Raw genomic sequence first — 18,219 nt, 5'->3', positions numbered from 1 at the left:
GTGAAAGCTATCCTCCCTATGCTAGAAGGAAAGAAGCATTCTTATCATCACGATAAGAAGGTGAGATGGACAGAATTCTACACAAACAGATCTGCTGCCTCCTTCAAACTAACACAAAAGCAAGTAGATCTCACCATTTATTTGGGTCTTTATTCCATATGAAGCCTTCCATATCACATAAAACCTGTACTAACTAAATCTGTATGCTTGTCTCCTGTTGATCTGCCTTATGTTAATTTAATTTGCAGGCCGAGCCCAAAAGAATCCTAAGAGGGTAAATGTAAAAGTTAGCCTCACTCCACTTCTGTGTTCTCAGGCCCCATGTCCTGATCCTCACCCCGCCCAGGACAAGTGGTGAGCTGTGGTTCCTTTCCCTGGGACTCATTACCTTCAACACAAAATAAAAAAGATTGATTATTATGTCTCCTTATTATAATTCTATATCTTCAGGCACTGAAAAGGCACAGTGCCCCCACTAAATGCTGGCCCTCAAATGCAATAATACATATATATTAACAAATGCCATTGGTCAAATGTCTCCAGGTAAAATAATCCCAGTCACTTTTGGCTCTCCTCCCAGAACCTGATTTCCAACCTGTGGCCATTCAGTGGCTCCTCGTGGAAACTCCCTCAACCACTCTTGCATTTTCCTCAGGCTGGTACCTGAACAACAAGACACGGAATTCTGTGACTCGCTTTCTGGTGGTTCTTAAATGATGCAGTCATTTAGTTATGACTTCCATTCCAGTTTTCAAGGACAAGGTGAAACTGGAACTGGTTAAGGAGCCCTGTTCCAACAGCAAGCCCTCTGCACACAAAGCACAGCTCCCACAGTCACGCGACACTCCTCCTGAGAAACTGCATTCTCAGAGTTCCTCTGTAGCTAATTCAATACTTTCAGAGTCACTGGCTGTGTACACCAACTACTGGGACCTGGGAGACCAGCTGCCCGCTACAGCAGGGTCCAGTCTTTCACTGAAGTTATGCATATAGTTTCATGTATATTTTAGTTGGACTGCATTGGTATAGCCTAGATTTCCAATTCGGAAATGTCTGTTAGTCAAATTACTTACAGATCATGATCTTACTTACAAGCAAATTGCAGCCTTAAGAATTGCCTGGACAGGAGAGGCCTGGCTCACACAGGCCAGTTTGGATGACCAAACCTTCAGTATACCCCTCGCTGGGGAATCCTGGCTCTGCCCACAGACCCTGTGAGGTTTCACAGGGTAATCTTTGCTTCCTCAGGAGACATGGGAATCATTGGATTTTCTTCTCAGGGAAAAAATGCCCAAAGAGACACAGAGAAGAGCTCAAAGAAGATGCCTTTGGAATAATTCCACCAGAGCAAGGGCAACAAGGAGGGTTTTAGGCCCCTCTGAAACTCAGTCATTCCCTTCACTGCTGACTTACAAAGTCGGGGCTATGGGAATGGATCGGAGGAACAGGAACCCAGCCACTGCCTTACGGGCTATAAACAACGACAAAAGGTGAGGCAGCCCAGGGTGCTCTGTGATGACAACAGCAATTTAGAGAATGAAGAGGGGATTATGGCTGGACTGGTCAAGATGCATAAGGTTTTTGATAAGTAGAGTGAGAAAAGAGGAAGAGGATTATAAAACTACCAAAATGAGGAGATGGGAGATGTGGAAGCATAGTGTATTGAGAGAGCAGACAAGAGTTCTTGTTTGTTCCAATGCAAACAGGTAGATGTGTCATAAGAGACGCAATAGGAAACAGGAAACGCCCAATGTCCAGATCTTGAATGTGGACTAAATGGTTTGACCAGTGGAGAGCCATCCCTTAATTGAGAGAGTGGGTTGATCAAAGGGCACTATAGCTTAGTTGGCTTTAGTGACACTGGAAGAGTGGAAGATGTGGAGCGTGAAGGCTGTTGCAACTGCCCAGGTGTAAGGCGATGAGTGCCCAGCATAGGAATGCGCAGGAGAGAAAGACACAAGAGACATTATGCAGGGCCTTACAGCCATGGACCCAGGGGGTGGACCTAGGAGAGGAGTGCTTCAACTTCTCTCATCTTACTTCAGACACAAAGCTGTGCCCTGCTCATATCATGTTCTTCTGCCCCTCTGGCTGTTTCTCCATCTTCCAAAAACTCATTACTCTGCCATACCCAACTAGCCAACTTCTGCTTTTTCTTCAGGGCTTGGCTCACAAGATAGCTAGCTCCTTAGCGAAAGTCCCTTTCCATGGGTGGGTGCCCCCTTCCTGGGCTCTCGGAGCACCCAGCACTTATTGAAGAACTGGTGTCTTCTGCTTATGCTTCTGGGTCTCACCCTAGATTGCAAATGCAAGTCTCGTGTCCCATTTGCTTTTGTATCCCCCAGATGCACACAGCACATATGTATAACAGAAACATAACTGCCACTAGAGTGTGGTGGTTTGGATTCTGGTTTTTAGAGTTGGATCCAACTGGTTCAAATCTAGTCTTTGCCACTTACGGCCTGGGTGGTCATGTGGAAGTTACCTAATCTCTGTGATGTTTAGGTCCCTTGTCTGCTAACTGTGGGTGCCCACAGTAACTAACTCAGAGCTGCTGTGAGAATATAGGATAATACACACATAGGGACTGGCCATAAGAATTCCCCAATCAGTATTGAGGAATACTGTTATTAGCATCCAAAAAAGATTTGTTCAATGAATGGAGAGATGGATGAACAGTTGGACAGATGGAGATTCCATCTTTCTTGCCATCAAAGAGAATATATACTTTGAAAAGGCTATAATGTTTGTGGCAACTCAGAATTAATTGATGATCTTTGAGGAAACAGAATCAGCACCATGGTTGGGCAGAGCTGTGTAGGACAGGGGTGGTCAGTGAGTCAATGAGGAAGTAGAGCAGTAGATGTAGAAACACTACTTAAATAAGTTTAGTCGCAAAAGAAGGCAAGAGGAAGAAAAGAAGGGGAGAAAAAAGAAGGAAGGAGAAGACACAGGCATTCTGAAATCATCAAAATCCACAGGGTGAAAACCATTGTCCTAAAGGTCGGAACTTCAGAGGACAAATCCTCCCACTACATACTCCCAATAACATTAAGTGTTTGCTTTATTTAGTTCATCTTAAAAACCCAGGCTATCATTATGACCTACCTCAGAAGCCAGAATTTTTGTCCTAATGAGGGTAATGCATCTAGACACTGCTAACCACAATGCGCAATCACAACATTCAGTCTCTTCGCCTGTGTCTCTGCAAATCAGTCTTGCACAATGGGGAAAACTACCCATTTGCATCATCCCCCCCCCTCTCCTCCCTTGACCGACATCCCAGCCACAGCACATGGCTCACCTGCAGGCATTACTAACTGAAACAAGTACCATTTTCTATCGCAGTGCTACAAGCCAGTGGTCTGACTGCCTTCAGGCATAGCCACATCCCCCTCAGGCCTCTGGGGCCATATTAATTAATTCTCCCATTAGATGTTCTATTGGAAGGAAAGAAAAATATCCGAATGTATGGCACGGAACCCTGCCCTGTTCTTCACTTCTCTCTTTCTGCTAACAGCCCCAGAACTCTCCCAGTTCCTCAGACTTGAGCTCCCACTTCCTTCATTCCTTACCTCCCAGTACATGCAGAGTTCCATTGAATCTTCTTTCTTAGTGTCTTAAGGAAGGTCCACAGGGTGGCCTAGGACCACAGCCCTCTGGCCAGGGATTTCACAACAGGTGGTCTTTCAGTCCCTACTCCGAGAGGGCTCTACTCCGCCTTCGCCCTGCACCTGCCCCAGCAGTCATCCTCCATCTTCTAAACACTCCTTTCCAACCCTCCTCCGTACAACGTTCTTCAGCGGTCACCCTGCGGCCTCACAGAGGATGTCCGAGCCCTTTACCCTGTGTCTGGCCCATCTTCCCTGCTCCTTCACACTTGCATCTTCTCAAACACTCCAGCCACGGCCAAACTCAGCCCCCACTTGTTATCTCTTTCTGTCTGTAATTATTCCAGCTGCTCCATCCACAGACACATTTCCCCTTTCCCCTGCCTCCATCCCAGAAAAGCCTATATCCTTCAAGGTCACTCGAATGCCACCTTCTTCTGACTCACCAGGTGGCAATGTTTGACTCCTCTTTTGAACCCCTCTGCCAAGCACCTGCACTGTCCTCAAGGTGCACAGGCCACTTTTAGGCACACTTATAGGGCATTCTGGGAGGATTCCCCGTCCCAGTGATTGGCACCTTAAGGTGTGGACGGGGTCTAGTTCATTTTGAAAGTGCGCATACAGTAATCAATAAGGTTCAAGAAATAAGTGAATCTATTAATTCAGCTCAAAATACCACCACTTTCTTTCCAGAAGGCAGTTTAGTCATTGAAACTTTAGAGCCATAAATAAATATTCTCTTTTCTTATTTAAAATTCTGGAGAAGCTGCATCTGAGAGGCAAACCTTAGCCAGGATTATTTTAAACAATAGGGGCATGTCTGTGGTATGCCATTCACACATTTCCTACTGGAGTCTACATTTTCAAAGAGTGTTCCATGTTCCAGCCAAGAGGAACCGACAACAAAACTGGAAATTCTGGGCCATTTCCAATAGGGATTTAACATATTATATTGAAACTATTTTTTTTTAAGTTTCTAGTTTTTTAATGCCAATTTCTATCTTTGAAATGAGTACAAACTGGCCACTCTCAAAACATTTTTGTTAGGATACATATATTTATGCTTTGAAAATACTTGAAGATTCCAATCACTCAAGAAATAAAGTATTCTGACTTTTTTTTTAAGAGGGAAGGGAAGACATATTGTAATCCTCAATCTTTCCTCTCATCAAACTGGTATGATTCAATTCAACAAAGATATATGGAGCACCTACTATGTAGCAGGGACTCTGCCAGGCACTAGACATACATTTAGAGCTCAGATAGGATCTCTCCCTTCAAGGACCTTTCAATGCAGTGGGAAAGACAGACAAGGAACTGAGCAATTAACTCTATTGTGACAAGTGTCAAAAGGGAGAAAAATACCAGATGCTGGAGCACACAGAAAGGGCAGTCGAAGCATCTTGCTTTCCGAAGTTTCCTGGATCAGTACTTCTCAAGGGTAAGTGTGCACATGAATCGTCTGGGGGTCTGGCTGCACATCCTAATTTGGAGGGTGCAGGGTGGGGCTCCAGAATCTGCATTTCTAACAAGCTCCTTGGAGATGTTGATGCTCCTGTCTAAGGACCACACTCAGACAGCAAAGGACCCCCCAACAGACAGCAGACCAGTGCAGAGGAAGTACACTCCAGACACAGGAGAGCACGTGAACACAGCCAGAGGGAGACCACAGCACAACCACTCCTTTCCTCAGGCATCTCAAAGAGGGAGAGCAAAAAGAATTAAAGGCTAGGAGGATGTCAACAATCTTGGAAGTATGATGCATCCCTATTAAGTATATTTAAGAGCTCTCCAAAACACAGTAATTAGCAAAAGACAAATCTAAATTATTTAGGAGTCTGAGCTACAAAATATTTTTAAAGGGAGTTGACTTATTTCAAGCACTTCTAGACTCTTGAACTACAGCTATTCGGATCACTGGCTCATCTATTTAGATGTAAAGCTAATCATTGTTGACATTTAGCACACTGGTTTCAAGAACTTCAAAATATTCATTTTCCTAGGCAAATTTCCGAATACCTTTATGTTTTTTATTCCACCCTGAACAATTTTTCAGAGTTTTAAAGATAAATTTCAATTGAATCTATATCCTGAGTAAACCAAGTTCAAAATACAGTGGTATCTCGGTACTTGTTAATTCATTCTGGAACGCATGACAAGTGCCGAAACCAACGAGTATGGAGCAAGCAATAGCAGTGAAGCATTTTCTCTTGCGGGGTGGCATCAGGACTCAAAACAAGTTCTAGCGAGTGCAATGAGTTCCGAGCAAGCGCAGAGTACTGGAACATTGTTTTCTTGTCAAAATTCTACGAGTAGAGTTTGACGAGTTCTGAAACCAATGAGTACTGAGGTATGACTGTAGCAAGATTTTATATAATAAATGTAGATGGTGCCATTCAAAAAAGATACAATGAACAAAATCTAAGTGATATATTGATATTACAGGTAACTTCATTTAAAAAAATTATGCTTTTTGCAAGTAAGTGAATGCAGCTCATTACTACCAAAGGAAATTACATGTCCACTCTAAATGAACTCTTGTAAACAGAGAATACAGGCAGATGAAATACTATGGACTGTGAAAAGTCTCGCTGCCATCTGTTCATCTGACTCAGCAACAATACTGTGAATATTTCAGGCACAATTCTTGCGTAAGTAGTTTCTTCAGAACAAAGTTTCATTCAGAAGTTTGCACTATACTGCTTGACACTGGTCATTATAAAAGAACACTCATTCAAAATTATTTTTTAAAGAGAGATATGTTTGTGGAAAAGTTACATTGACTGAATAATAATAATAATAGACCAAAATATCTAAATAAGGATTGTCCCCAAACTGCCTAAATGAGCTATAGCATCCATGTCTGCATAATGAAATAGTGTCACTTAATTAAATGACATTTTATAAAAATAAAACCTACTTGCCATATTTCTCCAGGAAATTATATCAATGAGCAACTTTTTTTTCTGTGACAGTAACTTATTATTCCTATAATCTTCTACAAAGTTTTAAGAAATAAGCATTCCAAGAAAAGAAAAAGAAAGAAAAAAACCTCACTCTGGGACCAAGAACAAGTCAGTCAAAGTTTCAACCATTCTACTGACCCCTTTGAAGAAAACCTGAGTAAGCCCTGGCTGGTGTGGCTCAGTGGATTGAGTGCCGGCCTGTGAGCCAAAGGGTCACCAGTTCAATTCCCAGTCAGGGCACATGCCTGGGTTGCGGGCCAGCTCCCCAGTACGGGGTGCTCGAGAAGCAACCACATATTGATGTTTCTCTTTCTCCCTCCCTTCCCCTTCCTAAAAATAAATAAAATCTTTAAAAAAAAAAGATGCACTCACAAATGAATTTGTCTCCTAAGTTTTAATGTGATATGAGCTATCACTAACATTGGACCCAGGACCTGAGGCACTACACTACATCTGCACTCTGCTGCCCTTAGGGGCCCCTCTCCCAGGGGCTGTATCAAGTTGCTTTGTGCTGGAGGGAGTTCTACTAGGATTAAACAAACAACAAATAAGCAAGCAAACACAACAACACACAAGGCTTCACAGCTAGGGAAACTGGGTTTGGATTCATGGATATGCAATTCAAACAAACCAACTTAACTTGACTCAGGGAAGCATTCAATTTTAAAAAATGGCTACATTATCTTTTGGTTCCCCTGCAAGAAGACTCACTAGAAAGAATATCTAATGCTTGAGTGAAAACTTCTTTCTGTTAGTTGACTTTTGTACACAGAAAAAGTTACATAATACATGTATAAAAATTAGTCATTAAGGGCAATTCTGTGGCTTCTCGAACAAGTGGATTTATTCTGCAAATGGTACCTATCTCACTGGTCATCCTCAGTCTCTGCTCAGTGGCTTCCCTACCCTGGCCACCCTCAGGATCACCCAATGTCCCTCAAACTCATTCTGAGGTCCCTGAGAGTATGTGAGAAGGCAGCCTTCTCTTTGTTTCTAGACAATCCCAGAAAGTTGCAGAGAAGATGGAGGATAAAACAAAGCCAAGGAGGGAAGGAGCAGTACTTGGGTGTCCAGCACACCTCCCTTGTTGTTGGCCAGATGTGGAGAGCGGAAAATATCTTCCTGGATTATAACCTTTCCGCCGAGTAGGACTTTCCATATTTTCCAAATTATTCCACAGTCTGTAGCTGGCTTCTTCCTACTGCACCTCTGAGAAGTGGTATCTCCATTCTATTGACAAGAAACTAGCACAAGGCCCTGGCTTGTGTGGCTCAGTGGACTGAGTGCCAGCCTGTGAACCAAAGGGTCCCCGGTTTGATTACAGGCAGGGAACATGCCTGGGTTGTAAGCCAGGTCCCCAGTAGGGGGCACACAAGAGGCAACCACATATTGATGTTTCTCTCCCTCTCTCTCTTCCCTCTCTCTCTTCCCTCCCTTCCCCTCTTTCTAGAAAATAAATAAATAAAATCTTTGAAAAGAAAAAAAGAAACTAGCACAAGGACCAGCATCATCAAACATTCCCAATATTTTATTTATCTTTAACACAAGGTCTGAGTGAGGCTGGCCTCTTGAGCTCCTTTCTGGTGAATTCCGGAGAACCGGAGACTGGATAGCAATCACAACCCACAGCAACACTGCATCCCCAGGACACAGGGGGAGGAAAGAACAGCATATCTAATCGAAATCATCAGGGGAATTTTGGAAACCAGATTCAATATCCTGTCCTGGAATCTGGCCAAGCTACCCAGGCAGAGTCTTTTTTTCACTGCCACACATACCAAAGGGCCTTGTAAATAAAAGGAAGAGTTGTTTTCTCACCTTCTCCTGAGGGAATCTGTACAACAGACAGTGTGGTTAGGCACAAAGAGTCTGAAATTAGGAGGCCAGAAACTATTGCCAGCGTTAGATCTGTGACCTTGGGCCAGTCTCAGCCTCTGCCTCTGTTTCTTCAACTGGAAGCTGAGAGAGCTGAACCAAGATCTTTAAGCTCCTGTTCCAGTGCTCTGTGACTCTAATGTTAGGGGATGCAGACAGTGAGACAGACGAGAAGAGCAGAAGTTGTCACAGTTTTGTTTTGTTTTTTTCAGCAAGAAAAACAGTAAAGCTGACAGATTCCTGACAACTTGCAGGACACTAGGTATTATCACGGCAGTCCTCTGTCCCCTGGACGAGTGCTGGCCACCTCACTGCTGCAGGATCTGCACACGCTGCCAGTAAGGCACCCTACCATGGGGCAAAACTTGTGTGGCTGATTTCTGGGAAGGCAGCTTCGCCCTATTCCCATTGTCTGACGAGATGTCCCTGGTACACGTAATAATAAGGTAAACAGCAAACATTTGGAGAGGGCATGCTATGTACCAGGCACCGTTCCAGTGCCTGCCATGCATTAATTTTTTAATCTCTACAACAACCACGTGATGCAGGAACTGATATCACCCCCATCCTCCTGACAAAGGAGGCACAGAGTTGAAATCATTTGTCCAAGGTCACAGAACTTCTTCTGCATGGTGGGGTCAGATGAAAACTCAGGTCTTCAACCATGTACTGCACTGCCTCTTTAACAGTACTAAGAAACGGACCATTGGAGATTTACTCTTTCCCCATGAGTGAGCACTCCGACATGCAGTGGGCTGTTGCCTACATCAAGACTATGTGGCCCTGTCTTAAAGGGACAACATGGAGATACCAGAGAGAACAAAGCACAATGGGAAAGACAGACCTGGGTCTGACTTCCCGTTCTACCTGTTACTACATACGTGGCCCTTGAATTTTCTCACATAAGTCAAAGTTGCTCATCTGCAAAACGTGGATAATAATATCCACTTCTTAGCTTTATTGTGACAATTACATAAAACAATGCTCATAGAAGTCCCAGCTAATTTCTAAATTATGACAAAGGAAGAATATCTATATTTAAAATCTCAAAGAATAGGTAAAAATTGCTGTAGATTTCTGGTGACTTAGTTGGGACAAAAGACTGAATTCTGATTTTAGAATTGTCTATTAATTTACTTGATTGACATCTATGTCAATTATTCTATTTCTATCTACTGACATGTATTGAAATGTACTGACATCTACTTCTTACTATTCATTGGGAGTCACATGACTTCGGATCCCCATCAGTTGTTCTAAGAGTGTCCGGAGTTCCAACAGCAGTTTCCTAACAGAAGGGAAGGCCGGGCACCCTGAAGATGAGAGCAGCACTGCGAGTGAGAAGCCCTCTGCCGAAGCTCTCCCCAGCTCCATCACTCACTCCACCCCACACTCCCACACTCCGAAGGTGCCTCAGTTTCTCCTCCCATAAAATGGAGACCAGTTTCTGCTCTTAGCTCTCCCACGGAGAGAGTGCGATGAGAGCGGTGGTGATACCTAATGTCTGTGCAGCCCCCAGCCCTTGAACATGCTGCAGGGTGTCCAACCCACGGCCTGGGGGCTGCGTGTGCCCCCGATGGCTATGAATGCAGCCCAACACAAAATCGTAAATGTACTTCAAACATTACGAGATTTCTTTTGTTTGTTTTTGTGAGTGTTTGTGTATTTAGTGTGTGGCCCAAGGCACTTCTTCCTCCAGTGTGTCCCAGAGACACCAAAAGCTGGACACCCCTGGTGTTTCACATGCCTGGTTATCTTATTTAAGTAATTAGCAGATTTTTTGACAACCATGAGGACACGTTTAGTAAATTAAGCAAAAAAAATCCCTCGCTCTTCAGTGGAAGGATATAAGAAAACTGAAATGTATATCTACATAGGTGTATATGTACATATATGTGTATCTGTATAGTACACACAATGTGTATAATATATGCACATGTGTGTGTATTTAGTACATCAGTTCTGTAGCCTTCAACAAGACCAGAAACATATCTATCACACCACTGTATTTGTTTAAAAATATCTTTACATGTGTTTGCATTCCTCAGTGATATCTACCACATGTCAAAATTCTACAGTCAACACTATTTTAAAAATACTTATGGAAAAAATGCAAATGGCTAAAAATGGGTCCCATTTATCAAATTTCATGCAATTGTTAGTGTAGAACTGACTCCTTTAATTGTATATTTCCTAAAGACTTCAGACCAGTCACCTAAGACTCTGGTCACAATTTTAAGCTGACTTTGAAGGAAACATGCCAGTTATACACAGCCTTAAAATGATAACTTTTAAATTTGGGTGCTTTAAACCACCCAAATGATAAGCCTAAATGTCACATTTGTAAAATAAAATTTATTCATCAAATTAGATATAGTTTAATCTAGACAATGAGTCATAAATAAAACTTCACTAAAATCATTTATCTACCCATGTAATACACCAACACTGTGTAGAAAGGAGAATGACACAACCTAAAGTTTAACAGAAAAGACACAGAACCCTTCAGGGCACATTGCTTCCTCTCCTGCGTTTGCCAGCTTGGTCACTCTGAGGACTCCCCACACTCCGTCTTTCACGTATGGTCCTCTGATCTAAGCTATCCTGACTTTTTAGGAATACTAGGCTACAAGACATATATAAACTTCTGCTGGAATCATTTAAGTGATATTTGTATAAGCCATTAGCTAAGTAAGTTTACAGAATGGGAAAACGTTTGCCAAGATATATATATTATTAGAGGAATTTAAACCACTGACTAATCCACACAAGGGCTGAACTCCCCAAACACACAGGCAGAGTGGATGACAGAGAGATAGCACAAGGAAATAAGCATGCAAATAACTGACACTCTTTCTAGAAGTGTGATACAACACACTGTTTCTTCAACTACTCTAAATATCTACAGAGACATATATATAGCAGGAAAGGTGGTAGGAACAGCCAGACTAGATTTAAGCCTGCTCTGTTGCCATAGCAGAATCATCTTCCCCTGACACATGCCTCCTCTTCCAGAATGCCCCACTCTGGCTGATGGACCCGCCATCCCCTGGGTCACCACCGCCAGAGAGAACTAGGAGTTGGCACGGACTTCTCCTTTATCCTAACGTCTCTTTGCCTAGTCAGTGCCCAAGCCCAGTGCTTCTAACCTCCTGGCCCTCATTCGATCTCCTCCCACCTCTTGCCTCCATTCTCACCATCATGCCTTTAGTTCAGTCTGCAATGGATTCGGAAAATCCAGTCTCAAGAAGTAGACCTCACAGCTGAGTCAGGAGGGACAGAGGCAAACTTGGTGCCGTGGGGTCCCACCCAGGCAGAGACAACCAAAGGGGAATCCTGAAGGAGGGGCATCTCAAACTGAAACTTAGCCCGCTCAACCAGGAAGGAGAGGGTAGGAGAGACAGAGGCCCAAACCACCTGCTCAGGTATCATCTGTTCCTTTCAGGGGGATGAAACTGAAACATGGGGGGTGGGGGTGGGCTGGTAAACACTGGATAGCAAGATCACAACGCAGGGGCTCGTTTACAGGGGAGTCTGAATTCCCTCAAGCAGGTGACTTTCTGCAATTAAGGTTAGGGGGTTAACATCAGACAAGGATTTAAACTCTCATTTCTACCACATTGTAGGAGCAAGGACTAAAGACAGGGAGACAAACCAAACCATTCCACACAACACAAGAGGCTCCAGGGGTTCATGGTCACCAGGCAGGTACACCCACATGCCTACATGCCTGCTCAGGATAATTTGAACATCCCTACTTCGTAGGAAGGGATACCACCAATTCTATTTTCCTCCCATTCCTGGAATTCTGTAAGTAATGCCCAAGCAATGGATAAAATGAATAAAAATACACTGATTCTGGACCTCAAATCAAATTAAAAATATTCCTGGATTATCCACTATGGACAGAGCACTATAAGAAGGCCTCCTCTCTGGCTGTAAAGCTGTGCTGGCATCGGACCAATTTTACTTCTTGTATCCACACACTGTTAGGATGAAATAAACAGTCCCACCAAATGGTGTACTGAGCAAAGTTGAGTTTACTATCTGCCTGGCGGAAAGAAGCTCCTTACTTGGGAGTCAGATCCATAGGCTCCCAGACACAGAGAGGCCAAGGTACATGGCTCCAGAGGAAGCAGTGCACCAAATCAGGCAAGATTCTGAGGCCAGGTCACCAGGAGAGTCACGGAGAAGCATGTCAGCCCTTCTCTGTAATTTGAGGCTTCCAAGTTAGAGCCTGGTTTGAACAGGTCCAGGAGAGGTTGTTGGCAACCTTCCGGGGGGCCAGGGTTCCTGCAGGAGACACACCCATATGTGCATGCTCGAGCGTGGCACAGTTGTGACTTCAATCACACACACAACGTGATAACAATAACCATCATCAAGTAACTTACTGCATCTCTCAACCCTGTTTTACTTGAATTATACGGTTGTTTCTAGAACTGAAGGGAACTTTCAGCAAGGGTTCTGGGATTGTAAAATACATACACGCCTTCCTATTTGTTATCTTGTGGCATTTAACCATTATTCTTTTAAAAAATTTTTTCATTTATTGATTTTAGAGAGCGAGAAGAAAGGAGAGGGAGGGGGGTGGTGAAAGCATTGATTTGTTGCTCCACCTATTCATGCATTCGTTGGTTAATTCTTGCACCTACCCTGACCAGGGATCAAACCTGCAACCTTGGAGCATTGGGATGATGCTCCAACCTACTGAGCTACCCAGCTAGGGCTAACCATTATCTTTCACACTTCCCGCCTGTGTCCTTAATTCCAAAACTAGCTTTCCAGACAAGAGGCCCCTAAGTCAGAATGCCATCTTCTAAGCAGATCAGACAGATTCTTAAAAAGCTGTATTGGTGCCTGAGAAACTCACGCATTGGCTTTACCAGCTCAGCCATTTTCAGTCATTGAAAAAGCGGTTTTGTTCACCCTGAATCGATGAATTTCTATTGAAGCCTATGTTTCTCTAACACACACAATAAACTGGCATTTGGCAGTGATCTCGACAAGAGAACGGGGCCAGCTTACCATCAGAACAAAGCTGAGAGAGCAGAAGCAAGCCAGATTTAAATGAATTAATCTACACAGGAGTCATTCTCTGAAGGCTGTTACTTAATACAAAACCAGCTGTCTTCTCCTTTAGGTCCTAAAGCTACCTTCCCTCTAGTTCAGGAGTGTCAAACTCATTTTCACCAGGGGCCACATCAGCCTTTCAGTTGCCTTAAAGGGCCAAGTGTAATTTTAGGACTGTCTAAATGTAACTACTCCTTAACTGTTATGGAGTTGAAATTCCATTCATCCCTTTGAAGGCAACCGCGAGGCCGATGTGGCTCCCTGTGAAAATGAGTTTGACACCCCTGCTCTAGTGCATCTGCTGGAGAGAAGCATGTCTGTCTAGCCTAAGAAAACCAGAGAACCAAGGCACTACTGCAAGGAACACCCAGGCCTCTGAAGTCCTGCTCTTACCTGGTTAAGGTATTCAGTTCACACTCCCTCCAGAAGGCCCAGCCCACCACACCTCCTGCCGACCCTAGCCAATGGAACTCCTGTGCCTTGGCGTCAGCTACTTTCAGCAGCCCTGCTCCCCTCCTGACATGGGCTCAGCACCTGGTCATGCTGACTTGACCAATGCCAACACCAGCCTCAAAGAGTCAGGTTCTAGCTCTTAAACCCAGCCAGTGATGGTATCTGTTCCGCCCTGACTGGATGGTGGACACAGGCCAATCCCCTCTCTGATAATGAAATCCAGCTCCTCTAAATGGAACCTCTCACCTAAAGAAAACACATCTGGTGTGTTTGTGTGTGTGCACGTCTTTTCCGTCTTTCCATATTCCTGGACACATGAAGAGAGGCTCTACCCCCTGGGGGTGAGACTAGGAGGCAAGAAACCCAAACTGGCTGATTGCAATATTGATTTGGCCACATGTTAGAATCACTGTCAGGGGGAGGGGTTGCTTGGTAAAATGTCCAATGCCTGCCAGAACCTCCAACTCTACTTCCACAGGTTTAGGATGGGGCCTGGGCATTGGGATGCTCTGATGGTTCAAGTATGCAACTAGGGCTGAGAACCACTGATTTAGAGAGAAAAAGGCCGAGACCATCCGCTGAGAGCCCTGTGTGCCCAGATGGAGGAGAACACACCATTTAAGAGCAGTTCCTACTCAGGCCCCTTTCCTGGGTGAGATAATCTCTTCACTTACAAGGTAACCGTCAGAACAGTGTCAAATTCTGGTGCCATGTTCCATGCAGACAGTAACTCTTCAACCAGTCCAAGCCTCAGCTTCCCCAGCTGTTAGGAAAAGGGCTACTCTAGATCCACTTCTGTTACTTCTCTCAGCCTCCATTTTCCAGCTTCATGCATCTCTTTCTCTCTTCATCTCTCACTTAAATGCAGACTGTCTGCTTACATAGTTGCCTTTCTAGTTCTCTAAAAAATGTGGCATGTGTTTCCTTGAAATTAGATTTGGGTAGTGTCTGCCCTGTAAGTACATAATAGCACAGAAACTCTAAGCTCTATAATTTAACCAGGGTATATACCCTGATAACGTGACACTCCCTAATGCACAAAACACCCCATCCCTGGGACCACAGCTGACCAATCCACTGAGGAACGCTTGTGCTGAATCATACACGTCCTGCCCTTTGAGTGCCCAGGTCAGACAGCAGCTCTCCGGCACATGGCACCTGCCCTCCACGATGCTTGCCACTTTCTCCTCCCTCTGAGCTTGGTTTAGTATCCACTGATCAAGATGAAGATTCATTTTGGAGCTATTTTCAGAACAAGTATAAAGACATCCTTAAGGATATATTAGCTACATTACTTTAATCCAATAAAACTCATAAATCTCTCACTGTGCAATAAATTCAGCACATAAAACAGCAAGCAGTCTCTCAGATGGGTCTACTTGGATGAAAAATAGCATGGAAATATACAAATGACCAGGGTATATGGCAGAATTTGGAACAAAGCAGGTCTCTGGGACTTTATCTACAATGATTTAGTTATGGAAAGTACCAAATACTTTTTGTATGTTGTTTCAGAAAATTTAAACATCTAGCAAGCCTGGGTCACAGCTGAGTTCCAGGTCTCCATAGTCAACTGGACATCTCCACACGGCATCTCGAAGGCCTCACACTCAGCATGTCTACATCAGAACTCATCACCAGCCCTCCTGTTCCTATATGCTTTAACTCAGTTTAAAAGGTCATTATCCACCCAGATACCCGACTCAGAAACCTGGTAGGTATTTTAGAATCCCATCTCCCCTCAACCATCTCCCCACTCCTTCCAAATCCCTAAGTCCTAGAGATCCCATTTTGTGCACACACTCATATTTGTCTCTCCTATCCTAACCCAAGCTCCTATTTAAAAAGTGCTGCTTCCCAGACTCCTCCAGCAGCCTCCTAACTGCTCTCCCTGTACTGATTTCTGCCCCCTCCAATCTGTCCTTCTATGTTCTGCCACAGTGATCTTTATGAAAGAATCCTGATCACATTACCCATCTCATTACAACCTTTCCCTGGCTCCCTACTGTCTACAGAATGACAGTTAATGCCCAAAGCAGCACATAAGCCCCCACAGTCTGATCTCTCCAACCTCCCGCCTCCCATGCCTCACTCTGAACCCCCCGCTCCAGTCTGATGAGCTACCTGGAGTTCCCAGCACCCCAGACTGCCTCCCATCTCCTTACCTGGACTGTTCCTTCTGGTGGAATGTCCCTCCGCCTTTCCACCCCCAGCAAAATATTCTCATTTTCTGGGCCCTCCTCAAAACCTTTCCTCAATCCCCAGCCTTAAGAAAAAGCTGGGCGGCCCTGCCCTGGAGCCCCTCATCAAACTTCGCTCACAGCATCTACACCATCAGACTTACTGACTAAAGCCATGAGCTCCTGGAGGACAAGAATTGTGTTTACCTTCCAACTTCTGTGCCTAGTAAGGCTGCTGATACACAGGAATTTAATAAATATTGGTTAAATGAATGAATGTTTCAATAATGGCATTCTAACAGTGGTTCCCAAACCATTTCTTTATACCTCAGATCCTTTGCTTTTGGCTACTTATGATGTGGAATAGCCTCTTTTTCAACTTCTAAGTTATTTGTAAAGGACCAAAAAAAAATCAGTCTTGGAAATATAACACCTTCTTATCTCATTTCTTTGTTCTGTATTCCTAAAAGAAGGGATCATGTTTCAAGATATGTCAAAAGCTGACAGTGTGAAACTATCAAAATGAGTTATTCACAGTCTTTGGCCTCACCGTTTAAACCCCTCTCCCTGGCAAAGATGATTATTTGATGGAGACACGGGCGGAGACACTAATTAAAGCAGAATGACTGCAGCATTACCAGCATAACTCATGAAGTCTCCCTCCACGTCCCCTGCCCACGTAGATAAAAAATCACACTGGCTCCCCTGGATTTGTGGCTCCTAAGCCAGTGAAGGAGTCATATAAGAATAAGGGCTGCACCTCGATCCAGCACTGGGCAGCCCCTGTGCCCAACCAAATCAGAGCCTCTGGAAGGCTTTGGGCCTGCAACTAGAATTCCACCTAGAATGTCAAATACTTGCAACATGGCAGCAACTTAATACCTAGCAAATACCTGTTTCTCCAAGTGTTGATTTCATACTGGAAATTTTAAATAAATGCTTCATTAACATAGCATTTTCCTGCTTGATGCTAATGTAATTTGTTTTCCCCAATTTTCCTCCATGGAACCATGCCATGCAACCCTCAGACAATCTGAAACTCTTTGTGTCCCAAAGAGACAATCCAGGAAAGCTAGAAACCATCTAAACGATCAAACAAATGAGTGAAAACCCTAATTCTTCACTCAAACAAATGAGTGAAGAGCTGTTCAGCCCATCTGTTCGGGAACACACATAGCATACCGTACAGAACAGGAAGGACTCTCCCTCTCAGCCACCTTGGTGGTGCCGGGCTTGTCCTGATGGCAGCAAAGCAGCATGCACAGGGCACTGTTCGTCCCTGAGACAGATGTGGGGGGTGGCTGGGTTACTCAGGAAGAATGTATGGGCGTGACATTTTGTTTTAAGGCCCTACAAGGCTTGTTCCCATTCTATGTTGCTTATCTGGACAGGATTCTTGTCCTAAGCTCGTTCCAAATCCCAAAAATTTCAAGGATATTTCTAACATCTTTTATTAATAGAAGTTCTTAAAAATTTCATAGCACAATACTCAGATACAACTCCAAACAGGGAAAAGCAGGTACCATATAAGGGTTTGTTCCTCCAATCCCTCTGAGACACAAGGAAGGGCTTGACCACAATGGACAGCACAGTAATGGGAGGTCATCATCCAGGGGGGTCCAGCCACACTGGAATGGTCCTGTGTGTGCCATTATACTAAGGCTGAGATTTGGATTCAGTTCTCTTCCACATGGGGAACACAAATAAAGCTCAGTGAAGAGGTAAAGCACTTACATCTGAACTCTATGGGACCTTCAGGGTACCATGTGCGGGGCAGAAAGGAAGACCCATCAGAGTATGGAAATAACACTGGCAGGGTTGGCATTCCAGGCTCTGCAAGGCATTGAACAAGTGACTCTGCCCTCTGAGCTTCATCTCCTCATTATAAAATAGAGCAACAACAACAATAATGATACTAGTAGCCATGATGATGGCAGTGAGCACTTCAGTGAGCACTTACTGTGTAGCAGGTGCTGTTGAAAGCGCTTTGCAAACACTGGTGGAGCACCACCTCCCTTAATCCTGAGACCGTATGTAGAGATATGATTAATGTCATTTGAC

At 44.1% G+C, this 18,219-nt stretch overlaps 1 protein-coding gene across 3 annotated transcripts in view; it reads right to left on the bottom strand.

Annotated features, from left to right (window-relative positions):
* CAMK1D (calcium/calmodulin dependent protein kinase ID) overlaps nucleotides 1-18,219 on the bottom strand; it is a 454,947-nt gene that overhangs the window by 224,800 nt on the left and 211,928 nt on the right. Inside the window, exon 1 of one of the 3 annotated variants that reach the window (XM_045857650.1) lies at nucleotides 17,341-17,431. The exons of the other annotated variants lie outside the window; for them this stretch is intronic. Coding sequence (XP_045713606.1) covers nucleotides 17,341-17,417 — 77 coding nt within the window. The 5' untranslated portion in view covers nucleotides 17,418-17,431. Of the gene's footprint in view, nucleotides 1-17,340; nucleotides 17,432-18,219 lie in introns of those variants that run through there. 3 annotated transcript variants of the gene reach the window in all.

This window comes from Phyllostomus hastatus, unplaced genomic scaffold (genome assembly GCF_019186645.2).
Source record: "Phyllostomus hastatus isolate PE091 unplaced genomic scaffold, TTU_PhHast_1.1 phas_scaffold_1674, whole genome shotgun sequence".
In the NCBI taxonomy this organism is placed as follows: Eukaryota; Metazoa; Chordata; class Mammalia; order Chiroptera; family Phyllostomidae; genus Phyllostomus; species Phyllostomus hastatus.
Note: the sequence above shows the minus strand (reverse complement) of the source record. Positions and strands in the feature narration are given on the sequence as shown.